At 40.2% G+C, this 21,629-nt stretch overlaps 1 protein-coding gene across 10 annotated transcripts in view; it reads left to right on the forward strand.

The window, feature by feature from the left end:
- The window catches only part of Camk2d (calcium/calmodulin dependent protein kinase II delta), a 246,572-nt gene that overhangs the window by 154,068 nt on the left and 70,875 nt on the right, over positions 1 to 21,629 (forward strand). For all 10 annotated transcript variants that reach the window (XM_055628213.1, XM_055628212.1, XM_055628207.1 and 7 more), the window contains exon 5: positions 19,184 to 19,249. In XM_055628213.1, the coding sequence (XP_055484188.1) occupies positions 19,184 to 19,249 (66 nt within the window). The remainder of the gene's footprint in view (positions 1 to 19,183; positions 19,250 to 21,629) is intronic.

The following is a 21,629-nucleotide window of genomic DNA, read 5'->3' on the forward strand; positions in this document are numbered from 1 at the left end:
ATATAGATCCATGCTAACAATGGCTGAAATGGAAGCTGCAGAAAGGAGTTATGCAAAAGAGGCCAGTCGTTAGGAAGGGAGAACAGAGCAGGTCTCCAGGACAGCTGAACAAACCTGTGTGTTACAAAGTAAAAAGAAGGGAGAGGTGTGCCCTGCTCACTTGCAGAATTCTCTGAACCTGAGCCAAATTCGGATCTGAATTTTCTAACTTGCCCTTATGAATCCATTTTTGCTGCTTTTTATAGCTGGTTTGAGATCTAGTTTTCATGTAAAGAACAGGAAAAAAAAAACATTTTTTACATTTTTTTCCTAAGACTTAATTTCTAAAACAAAATATTGGCATTTGATATTTTAAATCAAACTTTATAGACCATATTAGTTACTTTTCTGTTGCTGTGATAAAACGTAACTTAGAGGTTATTTGAGCTTGAGGCTCCAGAGGAATAGGAGCCCATCGTCATCAAGGCAGGGAAACACGACAGCAGAATGCTGCTAGAGGGGCGAGCTGAGAGCTCACTTCTTGAACCATAAACACAAGCAGAGCGCTATCTCAGAATGTCAGGTGTCTTTAAACTCAGTGCCCACCTCCGGTGACATACTTCCTTCAGCACTGACACAACTCTTAAATCTCCCAAACAGCATCCTCCACCAGGAACCAAGTATTCAAATGCTCAATACTAGGGGACCTCTCATTCAAACTATCACACAGGCCAGTTTTGTTGTTGTTAATGCCAGCGTTTTTATTCTAGCAATGGAAAGAATAAACTTTCACAGAAGTCTAAGCTATTTCCTTTATGTACTCTACTTGTAATCATATGATAGAGTAAACAGTTGTTATTGGTTCCTTGTATTTCTGAAGTACATGAGCCTGGTACTTAATATAATGATGTCAAATTATGTGGTTGGAGCCTATTAATCAAAGAGGATTTGTTACATTGCGTTATAGTAATTGTAGCTTCTATTCGCTGAGCACTTGTTGTGTATCACATGCTATTTACATTCTACTTTAACTTTAATCAAACACACATTTGCCATCTTTTTGCTACATTATAGAGGTGGACCCTGAAGCTCAGAAAGGCAAATTTCTTTTCCTAAGTCACAGCTAAATAGCACAGTGGCAGAGCCTCTATTCTGATCCAAGCTACTTAATTTCTAAGTTACTATTGTAAACAATTTCACAACCTAATTGAAAACCTTAGAGCATGTGTGTGTGTGAGAGAGGGAGGACGGGAAGAGATGGGAACATAGTAAGTGTGGCAGTCAGAGGACGATTTTCTCAAAACAGTTCTCTCTCCTTTCACCATGTGGGCTCTAGGGATCAAGCTCAGGTCCTGAGCCTTGACGGCAGGCACCTCTACCCATGAAGCCATCTCACTGGCCTGATTTTAACCAGTTTCAGATTTCACCCAGAATTTGGTTTGAGACATATCAAAACAAACAAACAAAAGCGTTGACTGTTTTTTAAGGTGTCATGAGAATGCTAGAGTTAACGCAACTCTTGTCATAGGCATCTGAGATGTTTCCCTCCGTAACAAGATAGTAGATGTGAGATCTAGAAATCTCACAGGTGTGCCTCCTCTCTGGTTTGCCTTCCTCATGGTTTGATCTGAATGCCACTACTTCTGTTTCTGTATTATCAGCTAAGAGACACATACTGATGCTGTCACTGTTTATACTCTGCTAAACCCTGGTCGCACAGTGCTGGAGGACAGAACTGTGTCCCAGCCCAGGGAAAAGGAGATAAGTAATAAGTAAATAACCAAGCAAATCCCCAGAAATAATTTCACTTATGCGGTGATGAAGAGACCTGTGAGATTCAGGGAGTGACAAGAAGCTGATGGATGACTTAACCGGGTACCAGGGGATGATCACCATGGGGCATCAGGAGCAGATTCCTTAATATTGCCATCTGTCAGTCCAGATTCCCCCAGTGTGAGCGACAGAGCATCCTTTAGAGTAGCCTCAGAGATAGGCAGAAGGAAGGACAGGGTAGGGGGCCAAAATACAAAACTGTGTGGAATAGGCATGGGTCAGAGCACAAAGACCTCAAAGGCCAGGAAGGTCGGTTTAAGGTTATCCTGCCTGCTGTGGGAAGCTATGGCAGGCTTTAAAAATGGGAAAGGAAATAATCCGATTTCGTTTTGCAAAGCTCTTTCTTGCAGCAGTATGGCAAAGGGATTACAGGAGCCCAGAATAGAATGAGAAGAAGTATTGCAAAAGTCAAAGCAAACAATAATAATAATAATAATAAAATGATATCAATTAAGACATGAAAAGAGGAGCAGGAAAGACCAAAACTTAAGTTTTTATCTTAAAGATGTAAACTAGAGTGAAAAAAGAAAATCACAAATCCTGTGTGTATGTCATAGACATACGATGGATGTTGTACACCCAGAGCTTCGGAACAAAATAGGAACTTAAAATAGGCTTCTCTACTCCTGGAGCAGAATTACCAGAGCTAACCCCAGTGATGGCAGCATCAGCTACATTTCCCTCAGGGGAAGAAAAAAAAGGCTGAATCTTTCCTGTACCATATCAGTCATTCCTGTTCAGCTTGAACCTTTCTCTTCTGAGTGGGAGCTAAGGATAACATGGGAAGGAAAAATCTCACACCTTCTGAATAACAAAGAGAACTTAAAACATAATTAAAATGAGAAATGACTTTTTGATGGGTATTTCAATGTGTGAAATAACAAACATGTCTTCTGAAGACTGTTCAGGCCTACTGGAGCCTCTGATGAGGCTCTGATGAACTGGTCGTTATTCCGCAGGAAGCCACTCAAAAAAAAAAAAAAAAAAACAAAAAAAGACACTTAAAAAAAATCTTCTCTTGGGTTCCAGGAAGTTATTATCTCTCTCTCTCTCTTGAGGTCTCATGCTCCCAAAACGTGACGTAGAGCTCCAGTTAAGGGGCCTCTCTCATGCTTTAGCTTCCTTGTCCTGCTTACCTTCATTCATTTTACAGTGTCACTTCTAAGTGGGAAACATTTTTTTTTTTATTTTGACCACCATAAGATAAAGGCATTGCACAGAACTTTGAATGAGCCTTCTAAAATCTGTGATACATTTATAGAGTGGCTGCAGTCCGAATCTGGTCTCCAATTCCATACTCAGTGTGCTTGCTTTTGCAAACCTGTACATTCTAGTGTGGGCTAAACTTAAGTCAGAGAGCTTATGGCAAAATACTTGTCTGAATAGGGACTTATCACATTCTGTAGTTAAAGTAAAGCTTTTGAAGACTCTTTTATATCATTTTGATTTTATTTCATGTTCTTTAAGTGTGTTTGTGTACCCCAAGCATGTCTAGTGCCCATGGAGGCCAGAAGAGGGCATCAGATCCCCTTGAATTGGAGTTTCAGAAGATTGTGCGTGGCCAAGTTGTTACCAGGAATCTAGCTCAGGACCTATGGAAGAACAGCCCATGCTCCTCAACCACGAGCCACCCCCCCACCCTGCCTTTGAAGACTCTAATTATCTTAATTGCTTCTTTAGATATTTCAACTGACTTTTGAAATATGAGCAGATAACCTTTTTATAATATCCTATCACACCATGTATTTTTTTATTCATTTTTAAAGTTAGAAACTGTCACATCCCTCATGGACCCGAGAGGTTGTAATATATAGTCATGTTATATGCATGTTGACAGAATAAAGTTGTAAATATATATAAAGGTTAAAATCCCCTCCTAAAAGAAAATATTAATACTGAAAACTTCCCATAGTTTCACTTTCCATTTTAACTAATTTTGTATTCACATCTAACCTTCACACACTATTTAGTTCAACCAATGCTTACTGAACAGCTTCTCTGTCTCTGGTAGTTCATTAGGCTCAGAGGATACAAATGATGGGTAAGACGTATCCCTGGCCTGTTCTGCTCTACAAGCTGAGTTGTGGCAAGAGATCTATAAATACATGGTCTTGGTGTCCTGTGAAATATAAATCAAGGAAGCACAAAGGGCTTTGAGCACCTGGGAAAGGAAGTTTTCGAGGTTTTCTGGAGAAATCCTAGACCCTTCCATAAAGAATACATAACAAGGTCAAGGTTGCTTCATCGTTGCTAGCATGGAATTGCACGACAAAGAAATACATGAGGCTGGGCCTGGTGGCATGTGGCTGGCACATTACATTCTGCTATGGTTTCCAAGCCAGCCTGGTCTACAAAAGCAGACCCTGTCCAAAAGACAAAGTAAATGAGCCAGGTCATGAAGATTTACTATGTTGCAATAACAACATAAAACGATGTACTATAGGCAAGCCTTAGGCTAAGAGGGGGAAGGCACGATGCCCTGAAATTACACATGAAGCTCAGACATGAAAATATAGCGTGTACCATTACCGACATAGGAATGAGCGTTCATGTAAACATTTCAGGCAGGACCCTGGCATGGTCACTTTGCCTCTTCGCAATGATAACGTGGCAAATGGCATAGGACACGGAAGGAGAAAGGTGTTTTATAAATGACAGAAAATTTGTGCTTATTTGCATTTGTGTAATCATACACATGTGCTAGCTTGTATTCTCATACTTGCACTGCTATTGTAAACGTATCTTTCGTGGCTCTAAATGATCTTCATAATCATGTTAGTGTCAGCACAATGTCTTATTGTGTTATATCGTAATTACTAAGTGAGTTTGTGATGATGAGTGTTTAGGTTATTTCTGTTTTTTCTATACTAGAGATAAAGATTTTTTTTCCTGTTGTGTAATCTGCGACTTTGCTTGATTAATGATGTCCTTTACAGAAGTATTTTAGCATCGTGAGGTCCCATTTATTAATACTGTTTCAGAGATTCTTGAAAGAATTACTACGTACTAGGTTAGGGTCCTCCAGCCAGGTAACGTAATCTGTAGTATTTTCTACTAACCCCCTATTTTTCTCAAGAATTACTAGTGTTAAAATTTCCCTATGCGAAGCCCTAACCTAGATCCCGGGACATGAAACTGCTGAAGCCGCTTGTGCTCATTGCACATCATAGAGCAATAGGTGAGCCCAGGCACACTCCAGACCCAAGCTGCATAGCTGCACACACAGCTTGGAGGTTATCAGGTGGAGTGGAATCCTGTGACCGGGTCTCCCTTTGACGATTCATCTTTCCATATCTAACACTAAGGCACTGTGGGCTGACATCACCATCCTTGCTTCCGTCAGCCCATCGTCTTAGATTTGGAATGCGGCAAATACCTGAAACATTCTAAGCTTTGCTTTATAGGGCCCAGCACCTCTGCCACATCCTCTTCCTGTAGAGCTGGAGATGGGAAGAAGGAAAGAGCAATACCTCAAAAGCCAGGACTGAAGCCCACACAGGAGCCCTTCAGCATGCATGTCTTGATGCCATGCTCACAGTGTCGTTTGTCATCAGGCGTCTGATCTGAACTGCGGTGACTTCACATCTGCGTTCCAGGGATCAGCTGCTGTCAGTACTGATGCCTAAAGTACTATGTTCACTATATAAATGTGAATGCATTTCATTTTCAAACTCATCGCTGAAGGTTATTTTTTTTTTGTTTGTTTGTTTTTTTGTGGCTGAATGGTGACAAAACCACTAGTTTTGTGCTGAGTGAATTAAGAAATTATAGTAATACCTTAAGAACACAATCTGTTTGGTAAAATGTCTATTTTCTAACAGAGAGGCTTGTGTATAAGTGGCAAGCATTTCACAAAAAAAAATACAACTCATGAGAAAATTAATTATTAAAATCAATATGGAGTCGTATCGATCTTTGCAAGTAGCAGCTGAGAGTAAAGTCTGTTGTTCCTTTTGTTAGTGTAAAACAACATATTCTTGGGAGCTTGGGAAGGTGGTTCAATTAATACAGCAGTACAGTGAGTGTGAAGAGAAAGCAGGGTACAGCGGTGCGTGTGTATGAGCCCAGCATGGACAGGCAGAGAGAGAGAGAGAGAGAGAGAGGAGCCCAGTGCTCCCTGGCTAGCCACTCTAGCAGAAGAGGCGAACTCAGACCCTCTCTCTGAAAATAATGTGGAGAGCGGGCGAGGAAGACACCCGTGTCAACCTCTGTCCTTCACATGCACACAAGAGCACACGTACATAAAGTACATACACCACACACACAAGTGCATGGGGACTTCTGGTGAGAAAACTTGGTAACTTGAAGATAATAAGCTGGTTCAGATCCCCCATAGGGCACATACAGTGTTTTAATTGGAACAATGCATGCAATATATTTTTATCATGTTTTCCCCCTTCTCTGACTCCTCCCAGGTCTTCCTCTCCTCTCTACCCACCCAACTTAGCATGTTCTCTCCCTCCTAACAAGCAAACAAAAAACCAAAACCAATAATGTTTAAAGTGCTAATAATTAGAATGATTTAGGCTTAAGTAAATCTTTCCATCATAGGTAGGAGAAATAGTCACTAATCAAGCATGTGGAACATTTGAAGTAGTCCTTTACACATGTGGCCTGATGATACTAAGCCTTTTTGGAGGAGTGGGGGTCAGTGTTTCTCTCCATGATGGCCTTGAACTCACAGCTATCCTCCTGCCCCTGCTGGGATTAAAGGTGTGTGCCGCCGCCGCCGCCGCCGCCGCCGCCGCCGCCACCACCACCACCACCACCACCACCACCACCATGTCCAGCTTCAGCTGTTTCTTGATGGGCACTGAAAGTTTTAATTTCTAAAGGAAACAACACTCTCTATTACATTTAACTTAAAAGAAGTAATGTTCCATATCCTAAGAAGAAAATGCATAATTCAGAAGCACGGACATTGAGACCAACCTTCTCTTTTCCAGTTTACCTTAAATTACCGTAGCATAATTGCAATTGCTTTTTTTTTTTAATTTTGAAATCCATTGAACCTTTCATAGCCAGTAAATGTCATAAACCTACCAGAGAAAATATGACTTTTTTACTCTCATTAAGGAGGGATGTGTGCATGTGTTTGCACACTCCTGTAGTGCACAATAGGCCACTGAGTATTCCAGAGACAACAAAAGTATCATTGAAAACAACAAGGCCATTTTCTGATCATGTGCACAGTAAATGGAAGCACCACACCCAGGCTAGAGCAGGGGAAACTTGTAGATATTTAGATGTCAATCCTAGAAACAGTTACTAAATCACTGATTTCTTATTGACTGAATCAAAAGCTTGGAAGTAAAACAAGTGCTCCTCTTGATTGATACTTAAAAATGAAATTGCTCCCCAGGCATCCCTTCAGGAAGCATTGTGTGTCTGTACTGCCATGTGAGAATTAATCTGTCAATGTCTTGATCGACTTAAGTCTTTATTCACGTAAATTAGGAAACATGACACTGAAGATGAGCTTGCTACAGAGTGCAGTTGCTTGCGTACACCAGAAAGATTGTTGGTAGAAAGCAGGAAGCTGAAAGCACTGGGGAGAAAGTAGTTTCTAGAATGTTCTTTAGTAGCAAGACCTCAGAGACTCCGACCTCTACAGAACTGTTCCCTTTTGCCCTTGGTCCCCGCCTGCTGCTTGTGCACAGGCAGCTGCTCCTGTCTGTGGGGCCATCCTTGGCTCCCTGAAGGAGCCTCTGACCCTCCGTGGACTAATTCCTTGTTTCTCCTATCTTGTCTTGGTCTTTGTGAATTTATCACACACACACAAGCACAGACACCCACGTTTGTTTCGTTTTTCATCCTTTCGTTTGTTCTGGGGTATTGCTTATACAATACAACTTTGACAGAGCAGTGTTCTAGAACACTCTGTCAGATATTTAAAATGGTGGGAGTAACAAGGATTCTTCCTAATCTGCAGTAAGTGACCAAAAGGGACAGGATGTGGGCCTTGCTGGCTGACGAGCTGTTTTTTTAACAGTGTATCAGTCCTTCCCAGTCAGGGTGAGCCACAAGAGGCTCATTGGTGCTCATTTTCCTCATTCATCGTGCCAAAAGGATGAGTGTTGGGCGAGACAGATTAGCTTATACTTACGTGTATTTCCTCATAAACAGCATGAATGCCTAATCTGGGATTTGCTAGGCCCTTAAGGATTCTGAAATCAGAAACAGACCTATGCTTTAAACAGTGTTTCTCAGAAACAACATTTGCATTTGTTAGAGTTCTCAGTTTCCATTTGTTTTATGATATAACTTAGAGCCCAATTCTCTATGCCCGTCCATTAGCATGACCAAACTCATGTATACAGATAGGAGCTTTGACAGTAATAAAATTAGAATTACCTTACAAGTTAGATTTAGGTGTGTGTGTTTGATAATTACCAAAAATATTGATATTAGTAAGGATTAGTGACTCTAATATATAACATCTATTATAAAAATATAAAGATTGGCAAACTAAGTAGAAAGTTGTTACTATAACAGTTTGTCTCATGTGGATTATCTACATCACAAAATAGTGAAATCTCCTCTCATCCTTCTACTCTTCTTCCTCCTCCTTGTTTTTGTGGTATGTATTTGGTGTGTGTGTGTGTGTGTGCGTATGTGTGTGTACACATGTGTGTTAACCCGAGCTGGTAATTGAATGCCGAAAGGTTGATGCTGGGATTCTTCCTCATCATCCTCACCATATTTGTTGAGACAGGCTTTCTCAGGGGACCTAGAGCTGGGGGTAATATTTTGTCTAGACTGACCCATCTGCAATTCTCAGAGCCCCTCCTGCCTCCACCCCCTCGGTTCCAGGGCTACACATGCGTATTGCCACATCTGATTTTTTTCTGTGGAGTGTGGGAATCGACACGAACGTTCTCCTGCTTGTTCATGCAAGCCATTTACCCACGAGCCATCTCCTCCAGCTCCATTCTTCCTTGTGGTGTCTCACCTTAGCGGAAGATTATTGTTGTCCAAATCAGAGCCAAGACTGTACCGGACTCCTTAGCCAGAATCTTCACTGAACAAGAGCGGTTCCCTCACTTGAGGGTGACACCAGCTTCTATTTCAGGGGTGAGACATCTGAGGGATCAAAGCGAGCTCCGCTCCCTGGATGGATTGTCTGTATTTATTGATGTGGTTTTAAAATTTACTTCATAACTCGTGTGTGTGTGTGTGTGTGTGTGTGTGTGTGTGTGTGTGTGTGTGTGTTTAATCAGCTGTTGGGTCTCCCTCTGAAATATTGTGAGTTTTGTGTGACTTCATCCCTGTTCGTGTGCCCCAGCAGGATTTGGTTAAGTTGAGCTAAGAAGACGATACGTAGTTATAAGTCACAGGGTCCCTAGGAGGTAATATCTGAGTAGATTGTCAATAAAAGTTGACAGAAAGATTGTCAAAAAGAAAAAAACAAAAAAAAAAAAAAACAAAAAAAAAAAAACGTGCTTCACTTTACATGACGTGGGTTCTCTGGTCTTCAGTGCATAACAGCCCTAAATTCAATACTAAGATTTCCACGAAAGAGTCTGGGAATGGCTCACACCTCACACACACTTCACGTACGTCATAGAAAAGCCTCTCCAGCTCTCTCTCTTTCTTTTTCGTTGTTTTTACATGAGTGTTGGCGATTCATCTCTTGTCCTCATGCTTGTGTGTCAAGCATATTATTGACTGACCCAACTCCGCAGCCTAAACTAACACCACTGATTTTCCAAATTCAGTGTTCCGGACAAAGAGCGCTTCGGCTGCTATCCTTGGGGGCGTCAGGGGATTCTGGTTCAGGCTTATTATATCTTGCTGATTTGGGGGCACTGAAAATTAAATTATGAATGAACTCTCTATATATATTTTTAATTTACGTGTACCATGCTTTTCATGACACACTGTGGAAGTCAGAGGCAACGTGTAAAAGACGGTCCTCTCCTAGAACGTGGGTTCCAGAGATTGACTGTCAGGTTTGATAGTAAAGGCCTTTATCAACGATTCCCTCTCACTCTATTTAAAATGGATGGAGTTGTGTATTAGCCTATTTGGTGTTTCTGTACCATGAGAAATGGCTTAACAGGCATAATCTGTTGAGTTATAGCCCTGTCCTTTAGAATACAAGTCGACAGTAATTTCCTAATGGCTGTGAATAAGTTGAATTGCTGTCTCTTCTCTTTGTATCTAGGAGCAAGTCAATCACAGCACAATAAAATTATGACCTCACATGATCCCCCTACAGTAAGCCAGGACATCCATTCCATTTCACTTTCTCCTAGGCCATATTACCTAAGAGTACAAAGAAAGGAAATGAAAGGAAAATCTGCTTTTAACAACTGCTCGGTGTGTAACTGGTAGCTACCTTTCAGTATTATGGTAAGGACAGTATTTCCAAATGTCTAAGTTATTCCAAGTTTCCTAAAGACCTGTGGAACCCACAAAGAGAAATAAGAAGGGCAAGTTGTATTTAGAGCTGGTTGTATCATATGTTGTGTCTTTTCACCGAGGTGTTCATCCTCAATGCTGTCCTCGAGCATTGGTTGTATCTTCTCTAAGTTTTGTTTTTCGTACAGTGAAATATAGGTGATGTAACATTTATCATATGATCACTTTTAAGTCTGTGGTCACCCGGCAGTAAGACTGCAATCCCATCTCGATGGTACATCTCCAGATCTCTTTTCCCTTTAACAACTGAAACTCTGTATCCATTAGGAAAGAGCTTCCTGCTTTCTACTCCAACCGATGAACTCCAATCAATTACTGTTATTCACTTTGTCTTTATGATTTTATTATTTTGGGTACTTCATGTAAGAACCTTTGGAGTATTTTTTTTACTTTGTTTTAGCTTTTTAAAAAAAGCTTATTTATTTATTTATTATTTATACAATGTTCTGCCTGCATTACAACTGCAGGCCAGAACAGGGCACCAGATCTCGTTATAGATGGTTGTGAGCCACCATATGGTTGCTGGAAATTGAACTGGGGACCTTTGGAACAGCAGCCAGTGCTCTTAACCTCTGAGTCATCTCTCCAGCCCCATTTTTATTTTTCCTTAAAGGTTTGTTTCACTTACCATGACGTCCCTGGGGTTCATATATGTTATAGCATGTATCAGAATTTTTTCAGGTTGAATAATATTCTATTATGTGTATTTAACGTATTTTGCTTACCTTTTAATTTGTTAGTAGGGACTTGGATCGTTCTCAAATTATCAGTATTGCCGCTATGAAATTAGGCTTATGAGTATCTTCTTGAGATCCTGCTATCACTCCTTTTGCATGTCTATCCTGAGAAGTAGATCTGCTAGATTATACGGCTTTCTACAGTGGTGGTATGCTCTTTCGTTCTCATTAACAATGTACAAGAGTGTTGATGTCGTCACATCTTGAATAGCCTTGTAATTTAATTAATTAATGAGAGCCACCCTAACTGCTGTGTGCTAGCATTTCACTGTGAATTTCTTTGAAATGCCAGCACTGTGGCCTATCACTTGCCATCAGGAAATATTCCTTTTTTATTTATTTGCCTTTGTTTTTTTTTCAGTGCTAAAAATGGAATCCTGGACCTCAGGCACACTAGGCCAGTGACATACATACATACATACATACATACATACATACAGACATACATACATACACACATACAAACATACAGACATACATACATCACACACACTTTGGAAAACATTGCTTGAGCACTGACTTAGACATTCAGTAAACTATCAACCTGTCATACAATAGGTAGATGACAGACAGACAGAATGAATAAATTCAGCGGCACATGTGCTCGTTTGAGAAGCTCTATCACGGGAGCTGTAGACGTAGCCCAGCAGATAAGAGCACTTGCTACCTTGGACAACTGCTCTTCAGATCCCAATATCCACATTAAGTTGCTCACAACTGCCTGTAATTCCTTTCTGGGGAGTCTGATTCCCTCTTCTGGGCTCCGTGAGTACCTCCGTGCACATACACACGCAAGCACGCACGCACGCACGCGCTCGCGCACGCGCTCGCGCACAAACACAGAACAACAACAATAATAACAAATACGCTAATAAAAATAAATATTTCATAAAAGCTCAGTCTTATTAGTAGAAAAGAAAAAAACAACACTTTTTTTTTCTTTTGATTTTTATCCCCTTTCTCCCGGACTAAGCTGGATGTTTGAATAGAACAACTCCAGTAGCATCAGTTAAATCATGTCCACTGTAATTCTTAGTATGACTCAACACCCTGCCCATACAAAGAACAGTAAAAATGTCATGGACCATTTATTAAGGAAGTTCTGTAGTCTTTTTTTAAAAAGGTATATTTTATTCGTTTTAATTATGCACATGTGTGGACAGATACTGAATGCAGGTACTATCAGGTGCTTGAGACATGGATTTCCCTGGAACTAGAGTTACAGGTGGCTGTGAGTTGCCAGACAGAGACCCTGGAAACTGAGCTAAGGTCCTCTGCTGGGTTGGGCTTTTACCCTCTGAGCCTTGCCTCCAGCCCTGTCTCTGTGGCCCTTTTGATTTCCATTCCTCCTACTTGACACCTATGATGAGCAGCTTAACCGGACACCCTCCGGTTATCTGCTGCTTCTGAGATATAGAATGCTAGGTATTCGGTTATTAAATACCTCATGCACGGAGCTGATCTAAGTTGGAGGAGATACCGGCGGTGACACTGGGCAAATGCGTCGAATTCCTTTCCACTCCGCTTCTGTGGGACTCCCACACCTGCTCGAAGCTGGTGCAATACAAGCCGACCCACCTGATTCTGCCCCCAGCCGGTGGCATTCATGATATATGTGGAAATTCTGCTTGTTGACTGAGAACGTTGAAACTTTCTAAATGTACAAAATAGGCCAAGTTTCAAGGAACATAAAAATATCCTTGCTGTCTGTAATTTGGTTATCTTAAAACAGACCTGGGTTCCATTCGTTAAGAAATGAAATATAAGCAGCTGATTTTCTTCCCAGCATCATAAAACATGTTTTTCTCATCTCAGTCTCTAATCTAAATATGTACCCTGTATTGAATAAAACAAGTAATTTTTGTATTTTCAGACAGACTTGTTCATAGATGGACTTTGAAAGGAAACATGAAATAATTGTCTCATTCTTGCTTATTTTGTTTAAGATGATCTGCAGTCTTATCCATTTTCCTTCAAATTACATAACTATGTTTTTCTTTATGACTGAATAATACCTGATTGTGTGCCTATGCATGCACACTTGTGTGTGTGTTTCTCCAGTATTCACTTCTTCATAGATATCTGGGCTGATTCCGTGTATTTACTATTTTGAGTATTGTAGCATTAAACACAGATGTATATGTGATTTTTATTCCTTTGAGTATATATCCAAGAGTGATCTATCTGGAATATATGATAGTTCTGTTTTTTACTTTCTGAGGAACTCTCATACTCATTTCCACAGAAGCTGAACTAATGTACATTTTTTTTTTGAGATAGCCATTCTGACTAATTCTGAGAAGGAATTTTAATGTACGTATGTCTGTACACGTGCACATACATGTTAGAGCAGGCTTATATGCTTATAGAGGCCAGAAGACAAACTCACGTGGCCTAGAGCGCAGCAAATAGGCCAGTTTTTTAAGTCCATCCCTCACTGGCCTGTCTCTGTCTCCCAAGCTCTGAGGCTGCAAGTGGGTTCTTGGGATGGAAATCTTTTCCGCATGCTTGCAAGGCAAACACTCTATCGGCTGAGCTGCTGAGCCAGCTCCCCAGGCCTCAGTGTAACTTTGTTTGCACTTCGTTCATGGCCAAAGGTATTAAGCATTTCTTTAATGTATTTATTGGCTCTTCCACGTCTTTTGAGAAGTCCCTGTTCAATTCATTTGTTCATTTGTTGATTGGATTACTTGTGCGCTTGGTATCTAATTTTATATATTCTGGATATTGATCCCTAGTCAGATGAATAGTTGGCCCAAATTTTCTCCCATTTGGTAGGTTGCCTGTTCACAGTGATTCCTGTTTCCTTTGCTGTGTGGAAACTTTTTAATTTGATAACAGTCCCATTTGTCAGTTTTCCCTATTATTATCTCAGCTTTTTTTAGCCTCTTTTTCTGAATGTTGTTTTATATTCCTATATATGAAAGTGTTTCTCATACTAGATTGAAAGTTTCAGGTCTAACCTTTTGTTTGAGCTGATTTTTATGCTACTTCAGACGTAGAGACCTCAACTTTTCAATCTAGTGAAGGGCTTTTTCTCCTCTGAGGGATGGTTTTGGTTCTTTCCCTAAGACCCAGAAGAGTGCAGATGTGTGTGCTTGTGTCTGAGCACTCTTGATTTCTTTGATCTGCATGTTTTTATTTGTGCCAGTACCCTGACCTTTTTTCTTTTTCTTTTTTTTTTTTTCCCTATGGCTTTGCAGTATAATTTAAAGTCTGGTATTATTATACTTCCCATGATGATTTTTTGCTCAAAATTTTTTTTTCTATTTGAGGTTTTTTGGGGGGCTTCCTTGCGAATATTAGGATTGTTTTATCTCTTGCTGTGAAGAGTTTTATTGGAATTAATGAAATGGGGATTTCATTCAATCCATAGATAACTTTGGATATTGTAGCCGTCTTCACCATGTTAATTCCTCCAGCCCACAAACATGGGATGTTTCTCTATCTCCTAGTGTCATCTTCAATTGCTTTCTTAAGAGGTTTGCAGTTTTCAATATAGAAATCTTTAATCTATTCAGTTAGGTTTATTTCTAGATAAGCTTGGAATGTTTGTAGTTTTTGTTGTTATTTGTTTATTGAATTATCTTTTCAGAGAGTAAGGCCATGAATGGGATTGTTTTCCTGATTTCATTTCTATCATATTCATTATTGGTATATAAAAAAGGTACTGATTTCTGCCCACTGATTTTTATACTCTGTAGCTTTTAGTAAGTGTTTATTAAGCGAGTCCTGAAGGCTAGCCAGGATCTGTGTACAGTACCGAATATGCAGTGTCCCCTTTCCATGCCCTGCCCAAAAGACTCTTACTCTAGGGATTGGCTGGGCATCGTCAATGTCTTGGATCCTACCCTTCCCATTGAATCCCCTCAGACTTAGCCCCCTTTGTGTTCTGCAGAGGTCTCTGGGGGACCACTGAGGTAACTGGGATTAGGTGGGATTAGCACGTTGGTTACCACACTGACACATAGTGCTGCTGGCACTCGGCGTGGGGAGAGGGCTGACAGTCTTACCATGCTGGCAACAGACTCATGAACTTAACTCTGATCAGCTTTAGTCCGATGGTTCTTCAACCCTCTCTTACACTCCAGCGTTCAGACCTTAAGGAGAAGGTTAAAAGTTACTGAGTGGGCTTCTTAGCATAATATTCTGCCCAGTCCTTCCGAGGATCCTGTACACTCCCAGAGACACTTTCTCTCCAACATCCACACAATGGAGAAACAAACTGAAGAAAGCAAGCCCCCCTTTCTTTAGTGGAGTGTTTCTTTAGAAATGGCTTTAATCTTCACTGCTCAGTTTTTTTTTCTTCACAGTGTAAACAGTCTCAGACCTTACAGAGTCATTTTGGCCATTTGTGGAGACCAAGGGAACACTTTGTCCAGGTAGCTGGTGGGCTTGAACAGCAAACATGTACCTCAGATCTCTCAGCAGAAGGGGCTGGAATCAGGGGCTAGCCTGCACTGGCTCTCACGCCAGCTCCCTTTCAGCTTGCTCATGGTTGGCTTTTTATTACGACTTCGTAGGCCAGGAAAGAGAGAGAGCCAGAGAGCACTCTGTGAACCCTTTTAAGGGGCTCTTTTAAGGTCACATCAGGGATCTAGATTTCTGCGTATGAAAGGGAAGATACTTAACCCGTTGCACACGTGGAAGTGGTAGTGAATGTCCACTTTTGCTGTTCTGCAGTGTGGGAGGCAGTATGCTGGGTAACAGGCGGACAGATGAAAGCGTCATACTCACAGCTGCTGTGCTCACACCTCTGCTGTAGTTACGATATAAAAGAACACCGGCCACTGAAGTGCAAGGGGCAAAAAACAAACCCAGTAAACAGAAGCCTGATTTGTTGTAATTACTTGTCTGTATGTCGAGAGAACTCCGATTTGTAGCTTTGAATTCTTGGTTTGTCTGCCTGAACTCACGGGGCTCACCCTCCAGCTTTGGACTTAACATGTGAAGGGAACCTAGCTTCTCACTCTTGGTGAGGATACAAGATTGCCTTGTCCCCGTGCATAGCTGCACCCTGATGTTGCCTTCCTGTGTTCCAACTCCAACACAAGACTCCTGACTTTCCCTTTACCACATTGGGAACCAGTCTGTTCTCCAAGCCTGCCCTTTGGGTCACTGTGGCTATACTTTATCTCCTGAAACCTGATCTTGAACTGTACTGGCTGCCTAACATCATAGTCGGGGCTATATTTTTAATGAAATTTTATAAATATTTTACTTAAGATGAAATTACTTTTTATCATTTCTAAGTCAATATATAGAGACTAGAAACAAAAAAAATTAGTTCTGAAGAGTAATATAGCATGAATCAAAATCATTATAAATAATACAAATAGCAAATATCTATCTTTTTTTATACAGAAAACCTCCTATTTTGAGTAGCAAATTATCATTTTCCCTCTAATTCCTAATATTTATGAGATTTATAAACAGTAATTAATGATTCAAATCTATAATTGATATGCTTTAGATCATAGCAGAATGCTGGCACTACTTTATTCACAAATGTCTAATTGGTTAATTCATCTAACAGTTTATTCGTGGAACTGATTTAATTTGTGGCATTATGAAATTTCACGTAGCTCACTAATTTTTTTTAAATGCAATGAATTTTGTGCTCCATTAAACAAAAATGTGAGTATAACATTTTCTCTTTGTGAGTATAACAGTTTCTCTTTAAGACAGCAAATGCTACTATAACTTCCTTTTTTATTTTTTTCTTTTGTAGACATTTGTCATTCATGGTGCTGAAAGCATCATATGGTTTCATTTACAGAAAAGGAGTACTTTAAGTAGAAGAAGGAATGAGTGTGGAAAGATGAGAAAGAATGCTGCCAGAGACAGCTAACAATTTGTAATGTAAACTCAACATTAAAAGCCTGCCATCTGGCAGAGGACGTAACGTAGTGGAATCCGTGCATAGCATGTGCAGGGTGCTGCATTCATATCCCAACCCCCCCCAAAACAAAACACCCTTCAGTTCTGCTTAAAGCTGTTTACAGTTCACTGAAGATTACCAGAGGGTAAGCCTCTCTCTGTAACTCTTTATTATTCCCCCTTTAGTACAGATCCCCTAATAAAGAAAACCCATGGTAGCAGATAGCCAGCTTGTAGTGTAGGGTAATGCCATGCCTACTGCCAAAGACCGTGTAAAGGGCTGACTTAACGTAAGTGGCACAGATTACGTGGTCTCCTAACTCAGTTGATTTCATCATTGCTCAGATAGTTATTAATTAGGCAGGTATTTTGTGTTAACGCTGGGAGAGTACTCTATAACAAATGGCAGCAATATTTTGTGATTTTTTTTTGTTTTATCTTTTCCTTTTCGAACCCAGGGCTTCACACATGCTGAGTATGTGCCTTACCTTGAGCTATACCACCAGCTCCTGCAGTTCCTAATCAGTATTTAGTGATCACTTTAACAATGAAAAGTTATAAGCATAGACAGAAAAATATAAATGAAAGTTTAATAATTTTATCACTCTTGAACATAATGCAGGAAGAAAGCCCACAAAAGTCTTAATTTATGATAGTAATAGATTTGTGGGAAGTACTTTTGTGTCTGATCATTTTATATTAATTTATCTAGGACACATTATAATTGCATTACTATAGAATCTAGCTGAAAAATAGGTGTACTAGTGAATTGAATTACATGTAGCATGGTTTTCAAGGGAGAAAAAACTTCATAGAAATTCACATGATCATTTTCAGTTATTTTTATGCGAAAATAATGCTTATAAGTAATGGCACTCACATTGTGGGACCTTGAAGAATTTATAATGCAGAGGAGAGGAGAGAAAGTTATTTATTTACACAAGTGTTCAGAGAAGCATACAGATTTTACTGTCCAATCTTGAAAGGGTGAGCTGTCGAGGGGCGGCAGTCCTTCCATGATGTTCCAGAACAGTAGAGGCCACGCAGGCAGTGGAGAGAGCAAAAGGAAGTGTATTATTAGTGTCTGGGATCATGCACAAGCCTATGCCTGTCCAAAGGTCGGTGTAGGCCTGTGATTGGCAGTGTCTTTACAGGAAAGCTGTGCTGGGCAGGGCTGTGAGCAGGGCTGTGTAGGGTGCTCTCTGCTCTGTGCTGGATGCGCTGTAGTCACTGGCTTTGACTATGTCTGGAATAAGCCTGACTGTCTCAGTTGTGAAGATTTGTAATCTAGCCTAAGGCTCTCTACACTGTTTGACACACTGGAAAAGATACTGGTTCAACAGATATTAGTTAGAAGGTGCTTCAACGCCAAAACCTTCTTATGGGGTGGAAGGGAAGGGGGCTCCCCTTTTCTGAGGAATAGGGGAAGGGGATGGGAGTGAGGGGGACTGGGAGGTGAAGATGGATGGGCCTCGACAAAGATGTAAAGTGAATAAAAAATAAAATTAAAAAACAAAACAAAACAAAACTCAAACACGATGGAATGGAGGAAGAATTCACACATAAATACTGTCAGAAGACACACCTCACCAAGAGTAAAAACATTTCCTTTACTACATAAATATTTTCAGTTATTGATAACAAATAGTAGGAATGATTTAGCCTGTGGGCATCTTCCCAGTTTGGGGGGATGAACTATTTTGGAAGGCAGCTTGCCTTGTCTTCTCCCCACAATTGTAATGGGTGCTCTTTGACCTGGAAATTTTACTGGCAAGAATTTTTCTTCTAGAATTAACCTACAATATACAAATATGTGTGTGCATACAAACACACATGTGTTTTATTAAACAGGAGAAACTATTTCCAATATTAAGAAATGCCCTCGACTCAACTTAATATGAAAATATGGTTTATTTATCAATGATGTATGATCCTATGCTAATTAGAAAATTGTATCTTTATGTGTGTCTTTACAAAGGGAAAAAATACATGTTAATAATATACACACAAAACTGAAGAGGTACACAGAGCTACAGCGGCCTTCAGAGCATCTGTGTGTGTGTGTGTGTGTGTGTGTGTGTGTGTGTGTGTGTATGTTGTTCATAAAATGTTGCTAATCTATGTTAGATATTGTCAGACCTTAATCAATATCTATAAAACTAAAATAAAGACTTTCTTAGAAATCATTTTATGTAGAAGATTTTGCTGTGTATATTTATTAAATATGGACAATTTGTGACCCCCTGATCTATTGATAACACAAATCTGAGTGCTAGGAAACTAAGTGTGTTTCTTTCTTTTTTAAATATGTGGTTCTCTTGTTTTCACAGAGTTACTGGAGGTGAATTGTTTGAAGACATAGTGGCCAGAGAATATTATAGTGAGGCTGACGCCAGGTAAGTGGCTTGCCCTGAGCAAGACAGACTCATCCTTCCCATCACTGACACTTGTTCTATATACGTACGTATGTATAAATTTAAGAACGACATGATCCAGTCTTTATGATAATCTCATCTTACGACCTTGGACTTCTCTTTATGATAAGTCCTTCATCAGATGGTTTCTGTCTTTCAAAGATCCCCAGAATGACTTTTAGAAAAAAAGAAAAACTATAAGTCTGCTTTAAATCCTTTTCTAATCATTTTTCGTTGAGCTAGCCACGTTGTGAAGGCTTCATAGCCACAGTGCCTGTTAAGCGCCAGCAGGGCAGAGCTCTCCGGTCGTCACAGGAAGTTCCACGGTACCACTCACCAGTCAGCAAGGAGGAGCAGACCAGAAAAGGCCTCTGTGGCTCCTTTACAGTGGTACTATTAGCATATAACATTTTGGACATTTAATCAAAACCTTTGGAATGCTGATGTGCAAAGCATTTACTTTGCTGTTTCTGAGAAGTAGCAAGTAACTTCCCAATTTTGTTAATTAGCAAAATGCTCATGGAAATTATAGAGAGGGCTAGCGTTTTATCTAATTTTAAATTTCCTAGGCTACTCAAAGACATTTTTTTTTGGAGTAAAATAGTATTACTCTACTTGCCCTGACCTATTTAGAATTGCTGGTGTCAATTTTGCTTCTACAGTCTATAATTTTCACTTACGTTGAAAAATCTGATGAGGAGCAATTAGCTCACCATAACATAACTGATGTTATTAGGACATTTAAATCGTCAGCTGTCGGCCCTATCTCTACAGCTCTCCAGGCTTCTCAAGGCTGTAGCAGTATAGGGACCCTCAGGGGCACTCAGCTAATACTGGAGTTCCTCATTCCTCCAGAGTAACACATGATATGTTAAAACTCATGTTTCACCTAAGCATGGTGTCTGCCTGTAACCCCAGCCCTTTAGAGGTGGAGGCCAGAAGGTCAGGAATTCCCAGGGTAGCCTGTGCTGTATCATTGAAATACTGCCTTAAAATAAAGACAGAAATTCACTGTGTTTCAAAAAGCTCAGCTTTCAATTTCTGATTTTTCTTGGTTTTATGCCACTACATTTCGTTGGCTTAATACAAATGTTTCTGTGCATCTGACTGTGCCTGACTACACTTTAATTTGCAATGGATGTTTTGTTGTCGGTGTCTAGTAGAAAATTCTGTTTGGCCTGTGCTATGATGAGTAAATCCTTAGTTCTCAGATCCTCACATTTATCCTCAGGAAAGGCACCTAGCACAGTGTTGTAATAGCTATCTGCCCAATTGCCAAGAGGGAACAATGATTTTAATGAAGGTATCAACGAAGACAGGGGTTTTGAGGCTGGTGAGACAGTTCAACAGTTAAGAGCACTTGTTGCTCTTGCAAAGGACCCCAGTTTATTTTCCACAACCCTCACAATGGCTCACTGCCACTCATAAACTCCAGTTACAGAGGACTGGATGCCTTCTTTTGACTTCTGTGGACACCAAGCACTCATGTGCCCCTACCTCCATGCAGACAAACACTCGTACACATAAAATAAAGTAAGTAAATCTAGAAAGTAAAAGTTTTAGAGGAAATGTTATCTACTTTGCCTTTTTAAGTTACAGTAAACATACCCTGTTTAAAAACTTGTGGTTGAAATGAGGTAGAAACTATTTTAGATGTTGGCAAGCAGTGTAGATAACGGGGCAAAGCCCCCGGTTGGGCCACTTCATAATTATGCCTGTATTAGCTGGGACACTAATTCTAGCACAGTTTTAATGGTAGAGATCCCACACTAAATCAAGAATAATTCTGTGCCCGGGTATAACCTTGAAGAGGCTGTGTCTTCTCCCAACATTTTAAAACTTCATTTCCTCAATATCCCTCAAGAGCTTAAGCATGAAATCCATCCTCAGTAATAAAGAATAGTGAAATTAACTTACCAGTAATTATTGTTTTTTTTTTTTAATTTTGGTCATAAGCCAAGTATGTTATTGTTATGGTTAGATAAATATTTCAGGAAGAGTGTGTGGGATTTACAGTGTGATAAAAGAGCCACACAGTTAAAAAAAAAAAAAAAAGAGTCATAGTCCAATGAGGCGTGCAGTCAACACCCTCCAGTGTGAGGCTGTTTTAGTGACGCCATCACCAGAGTTAGAGCCAAAGAATCACAATTGTCACGGGTGTTTTTGATATTTGCATTGTTAAAAATTAGACAGTGATTGCTTTTTTTCAGTTCAGTAACTTCCTGTAGGGTATCATTCATTATGTGACACACCAAGTGGCTGGAAATGGTCTTGCTGGGTCGTGCACTTTTCCCTCCCCTGAGGCAATGCCCTCTTATTTGTACTTAGGTTTGAACTGTGCGGTGACTGTGTACAGCACTTG

This window comes from Psammomys obesus, unplaced genomic scaffold (genome assembly GCF_907164565.1).
Source record: "Psammomys obesus unplaced genomic scaffold, mPsaObe1.curated_primary_1811, whole genome shotgun sequence".
In the NCBI taxonomy this organism is placed as follows: Eukaryota; Metazoa; Chordata; class Mammalia; order Rodentia; family Muridae; genus Psammomys; species Psammomys obesus.